The sequence below is a fragment of the Pristis pectinata genome, chromosome 41, assembly GCF_009764475.1.
Source record: "Pristis pectinata isolate sPriPec2 chromosome 41, sPriPec2.1.pri, whole genome shotgun sequence".
Classification (NCBI taxonomy): domain Eukaryota; kingdom Metazoa; phylum Chordata; class Chondrichthyes; order Rhinopristiformes; family Pristidae; genus Pristis; species Pristis pectinata.
The window spans coordinates 4,257,641-4,263,640 of record NC_067444.1 but is presented as its reverse complement, the minus strand read 5'-3'; the positions used below and the strand labels follow the sequence as shown (position 1 = coordinate 4,263,640).

Genomic DNA, 6,000 nt, shown 5'->3' with positions numbered 1-6,000 from the left:
ATTTCCGCTGAATATTGCAAGCACAGCAAATTCATCAACCCCGTATTATTTCTGAGTTTCACCCATCTTATCTTATCTTGTCTTATCACCTCGCTGGACTATTCTCGCAAGAATATCCTATCCAAGCTCTATAGCCATCTCCCTGACCAAAGTGCAATTCCCCTCCTCTCTTATCTCCACCTCTGTAATGTCTGTCGCACCTGTACCCCGGAACACTGAGCTGCCAGTCTTGACCTACCCTCAGCCAGGTTTAATTTCTGTCTGTAGTACACCAGTCCCATGTACCAATCCGTGCCCCGAGTTCCTCAAATCTTGCATTAAAGGATTCTTGCATTAAAGCAATTTATTCGTCTGACCTTCCCCACTCTATGTCTAGCCCCTGCCTGTCTTGGCTGTTGGACTTCCTCGCTTTAACATGAATCAACTACCCACCTGCTACACTGCTGCTTTGGGTCCCACCTCCTTCCAACCCCAGTTTAAACCCACCCCCAGTGAAGGGAGCAAATCTCCCCTCCAGGATATTGGTTCGCCTCCAGTTCAGGAGCAACCCCTTGTACAGGTGCCCCCAGCCATAGAAGAGAGCCCAAATGATCCAAATACACCTGAAGTTTTCCCTCCTGCACCAGCTCAACAGTCATGCAGTCTTCCTGTTCCTTGCCTTGCCTGCTGGTGGCACGGCGAGTAATCCTGAGATTACAGCCCCGGGGGTTCTGCTTTCCAACTCACGTCGCAGCTCTGAATTCTCTCTGCAGGGCCTCATCTCTCTTCCCGACCCTGTCGATGGTACCAGCATGCACCAGGACCTCTGGCCGCTCACCTTCCCTTTTCAAAATGGCCTGTGCCCGCTCAGAGACATCCTTGAAGCTGGCACCAGCGAGAACGCACACACCATCCTGGAGTCCCGTATGCGTCCTCAGTAGAGAGTCTACTGCCTCAATTTCTCGCCCAGACTGGTTAGTGATAAATAGTTCTTTGAAAAATAAGAATAACCTGAAAATCGGGTTGTCTACTAAGTGTTACCCACGAAACGGTAAGTGTCTGGCCCTCCAACAACACTCTCACCACCATTCAGGGCACTAAACAGTCTTTCCAGTCGAGGCAGTAGTTCACACGTATTATTTGCAGCATCCGCTGCTGGCGGTGCGGCCTCCTCTGCATCGGCGAGGCCTGACGCAGATTGGGAGACCGTTTCTTCGAGCTTCTTGGCTCCGTCCGCCGTGGCAGCCGGGATCTCCCGGTGGCCAGCTATTTTAATTCCACTTCCCATTCCCCACACTGACGTGTCCACCCAGGGACTCCTAACTTGCTGAGTCGAGGCGAGACGCAGATGAGAGGACCAGCAGCTCATATTCCGCATTGATAGCCTCCAACCTGACGGCATGAACATCGATTTCTCTAACTTACAGTGACAACTCTCCTTTGTCCCTTGCCTTTTTATTATCATGATCTCACTGCCCCCCCCCCCCATCGCCCTATCTCTTTCCCCTCTCCCACCTTCTCCAATCTCCCATCACCCACAAATTCCTCCCTCCGGATCCCCTCCTCACCTCCTTCCCTTAATTCCATGCTTCGCTGTCCTCTCCTACCAAGCTTTCATCTGTTCAGCCTTTCCCCACTTCCACCTATAACCTCCCAGCTTCTTGCATCATCCCCCTCCGCTCCCCCTCCCTCGCCTGCCTATCGCCCCCCCCTCTCACCTGGACCCTCCCATCACCCGCCAGCTCCTGCTCCAAACCCTCTCGCCACCTTTTAGATCGTCTCTATCTCCCCTCTTCCTTGCCAGTCCAGATGAAGGGTGTCGACCAGAAACGTCGACTGCCCATTTCCCTCCAGTGGTGTTTTCTGACCCGCTGAGCCCATCCAACTCCTTTGAGTGTTGCATCAGGTCGGGTCTGATGTGGGAGTTTATGAAATAGAATAGAAGAATGGAATATTTCAAACATGGAATGGAATATTACATACAGTACAAAAATCTGATATACACTTCTGGGTGCCCTCGTACATGAGCACATAGAAAGGCAGTGCGAAGGCACAGCCAGCAATTAAAATTGTGTCCTTTATTCTAAAGGGAACTATGCATTATCATGTTAGGCTGCTGTTCCGACAACCGGTAGCTCATTGGTGACATCGCAGTTGGGTTACGAGATGCGGATTTTCCCTCCTTGTTTCGGAAGGACACACTGGCATTGGAAGCAGCTCAGAGACTCATGAGGTTGATACCTGGGGTAGGTTCAGACTTCCGGGGAAGGTTGCACCGACTTCACAAAAAGATGCCGACGAGGTGACCTCATATGGGAAATAAACCCTTATTTTCAGATTGAGCCCTCATTTCCTTGTCAGGAATGACGACGGATCTCTTATCTTGAGGACAATGATTGGATTCTCCGTGGCAGAGTTCTGTGTAGTTAGCATCATTGGATACAGTCGAGATTTAGAGAATGTCTGGGTGGCGGAGGGCAGGAAATATGGGGAGCGCGCTCGGAAATGGTGCCGAGACCAAGACGTGATCCCTCGTGGTGTAATCAAATAGATATTCGAACATAGAACAGTACAGCACAGGAACAGGCCTTTCGGCCCTCGATATGATGCCAATCTAATTAAATCTGTGATTAGACACCTACCTGAAGGAATACTTTCTTCCTGCTCAGTTTCCGTACCCCTCCATTCTCTGCACATTCATGCGCCCATCTAAGAGACTCTTAAAGGCCTCTGTCGTACCTTCACCCGCCGCCACCTGTGGCAGTGCATTTCAGGCACCCACAGCTCTCTGTGTGAACAAAAACTTACCCCGCACGTTTCCTTTGAACTTTGAATGCATGCTTTCCAGTGTTTGACCTTTCGGGCCTGGGGACAAAAATGCCGCCTGTCCATTCTATCTACGCCCCTCATAAACTTATACACTTCTCCCAGGTATCCCATCCGTCTCCGTCCTAAAAAAAAAACAAGCCAGTGTTTGTCCAACCTCTCCTTATAGCACATGCCTTCTAATCCAGGGATCGTCCTGGTAAATCTTTCTGCACCCACTGCAAAGCCCCCACACCCTTCCTATAATGGGGGTGACCAGAATTGAATGCAATGCTCCAAATGCGGCCTAAGCAGAATTTTTATAAAGCTGCAACATGATTTCCTGACTGCTGAACTCAATTCCTCGACTAGTAAAGGCAGGCGTACCGTACGCCTTCTTTCCCACCCTATTGACCTGTGTGGTCACTTTTAGGGAGCTATGGACCTGGACCCTAAGATCCATCTGTACATCAACATTGTGAAGGGTCCAGCCATTCACAGTGACCTGTCCCTTTACGTTTGATCTCCCAAAGCGCAACGCCTGACATTTGGCCGGGGTGAACGCTATATGTCAGGCACCCACCACTCTCTGTGTAAAATACCTGCCCCGCACATCTCCTTTGAACTTACCCCCTCTCAGCTTAAATGCATGCCCTCTGGTATTGGACATTTCAACCCGGGGTAAAAGATACTGGATATCTACTTTATCTGTGCCTCTCATAATCTTTTAAACTTCTATCAGATCTCCCCTCAACCTCCGCCGTTCCACTCAAGTTTGTCCAACCTATCCTCATGGCACATGTTCTGCGATCCAGGCAGAATCCCGGTAAACTTCCTCTGCACCCTCTCCAAAGACTCCACGTCCTTCCTGTAATGGGACGACCGAAACTGAATGCAATACTCCAGATGCGGCCGAACGAAAATGTTTTAAAGCCTCAATATAACCTCCTGGCTTTTGAACTCAATGCCTCGACTCATGAAGGCAAGCATGCCAATACGCCCTCTTTACCGCCCTATCTACCCAGTGCAGACACTTTCAGGGAGCTATGGACTTGGACCCCAAGATCCCTCTGTACATTAACGCTGTTAAGATAGATATCTTTATTAGTCACATATACATCGAAACACACAGTGAAATACATCCTTTTGCGTAGAATGTCCTGGGGGGCAGCCCGCAAGTGTCGCCACGCTTCCGGCGCCAGCATACCATGCCCAGTCTCTAATACTAAGACATTAGACGGCCTATTTCGTCCTCTTTACCTAAGTTCTATACTCACTTAGAAACGCCTGGTGTGAAGCTCTTACCCAGTCTCTGCTGAAGTATAACCCCAGTGGTTTACGTCTATCAGCACCACGAGGATCTATCACACCGATCAGTACGGTCCACATCCCAACTGCGAAGGATTGACACGACGAAACTTTAATACAGACAGCCTGTGGCAGTCCCTATCTTTAAAGTCACGGAGTCGCAGTAATTCAGCACGGGAACAGGCCCTTCCGCCCATCTGGTCCATGCCGACCAAGATGTCCATCTGAGCTGGTCCGATTTGGTCGCGTTCGGCCCATATCCGGCTTCAGCTTTCCTCTCCAAGTACCTGCCCAACCGTCAGTTAAGTGTTGTTATCTTACCTTCCCCGATCACCTCTTCTGACAGCTCCTTCAGTATTGTTAAGGATGTTCCCAGGAATTGAGGGGCTGAATTTCAGGGAGATAATGGACAGACGAGGACTTTAATCCTTGGAATATAAGGACTGAGAGGAGTTCATATAGAGGTGTATAAAAGCATGATTGGCATAGGAAAGCTGAATACACCCTTCACACAGTAGTGTAGCGGTTAGCGTGACGCTATTACAGCGCCAGTGACCCGGGTTCAATTCCGGCCGCTGTCCGTAAGGAGATTGTACGTTCCCCACCCCCCGTGTCTGCGTGGGTTTCCTCCGGGTCCTCCGCTTCCCTCCCACATTACAAAGACGTACAGGTTAGGAAGTTGTGGGCGTGCTATGTTGGCGCCGGAAGCGTGGCGACACTTTCGGGCTGTCTCCAGAAAACTCTGCGCAAAAGATACATTTCACTGTGTGTTTCTATGTTCATGTGACTAATTAAAGGTATCTTATCTTATCTGATTTTACATACACTGATTCTTTCTCCCAGGGTTGGGAAATCAAGAACTAGACGACATAGGTTTAAGGTGAGAGGAGGAAAGATCGAATAGGAACTTGAGGTACAAACGTTTTTACACACAGCGTGGTATGTATGTTGAATAACTTGCCAGAGGAAGTGGCTGAGTCAGGTACAATAACAACTTCTAGAGGACAGTTGGACGGGTACATGGATTGGAAAGGTTTAAAAGGTTATGGGCCAAATAGGAGCTGCTTGGATCTGGCCTCACGGTCCGAATGGGGCTGTTGTACCGAAGGGCCTGCTTGCGTGTTGTGTCACTCCTTGAACTTGGAGGAAGGTATAAGGGGGGATGTCAGGGGTACGTTTTTTTACACAGAGAGTGGTGGATGCGTGGAACGCACTGCCGGCGGAGATGGTGGGGGAAGATTCATTAGGGACATTTAAGAGACTCTTAGATAGACACACGAATGATAGAAAAAGAGGGGGAGATGTGGGAGGGAAGGGTTAGATAGATCTTCGAGCAGGATAAAATGTCGGCACAACATTGTGGGCCGAAGGGCTGTAATGTTCCATGTTAACTCTGTGAGAACTGCAGAGTTGTGCGTTCCAACCCAATCGGCCAAATTTCCTCCTGGCGTCGCAGTCAAAAATGTGGGCCCCATCTCTGCTCTTGGAATTAATCCCCCTCATTATTTCCTTGGAAATATTACCAATTCTCCTTTCTTTTTTTCGTTTCTGCAGTTCCTCCAATATCACCAGTGATATCTTTGGATCAATGGACAGAAGCGCAGGTGAAACTCGGAGAAGGTCACCATCACAGGCACAGACAACGCAGAGAACATAAATCATACGACACATTGAAGAGAAATAAAGACTGCGTAAGACAACACATCAGTGCAAAAGCAAACAAACTGAGACAAGTCTATGCTGGTCCAAGAGGTGGTCCGTCGTGTTCCGTTGCTGAGTTGGGATCAGAGCTGTTCAGGACGGTTCAAAAACCTGATGGCTGCAGGAAAGTAGTTGTTCCTGAACCTCTAGGTGTAGGACTTCTGGTTTCTATACCTCCTGCCGAACGGTCGCAGCGAGATGAGGGCT

General features: G+C 49.4%; 1 protein-coding gene across 1 annotated transcript in view; it reads left to right on the top strand.

Moving 5' to 3' along the window:
• Positions 1 to 587: 587 nt before the first annotated feature.
• Positions 588 to 6,000, top strand: part of LOC127587589 (uncharacterized) — a 53,703-nt gene continuing 48,290 nt past the window's right edge. The window contains exons 1-2 of the mRNA XM_052045998.1: positions 588 to 916; positions 2,341 to 2,518. Of these exons, the coding sequence (XP_051901958.1) occupies positions 588 to 916; positions 2,341 to 2,518 (507 nt within the window). The remainder of the gene's footprint in view (positions 917 to 2,340; positions 2,519 to 6,000) is intronic.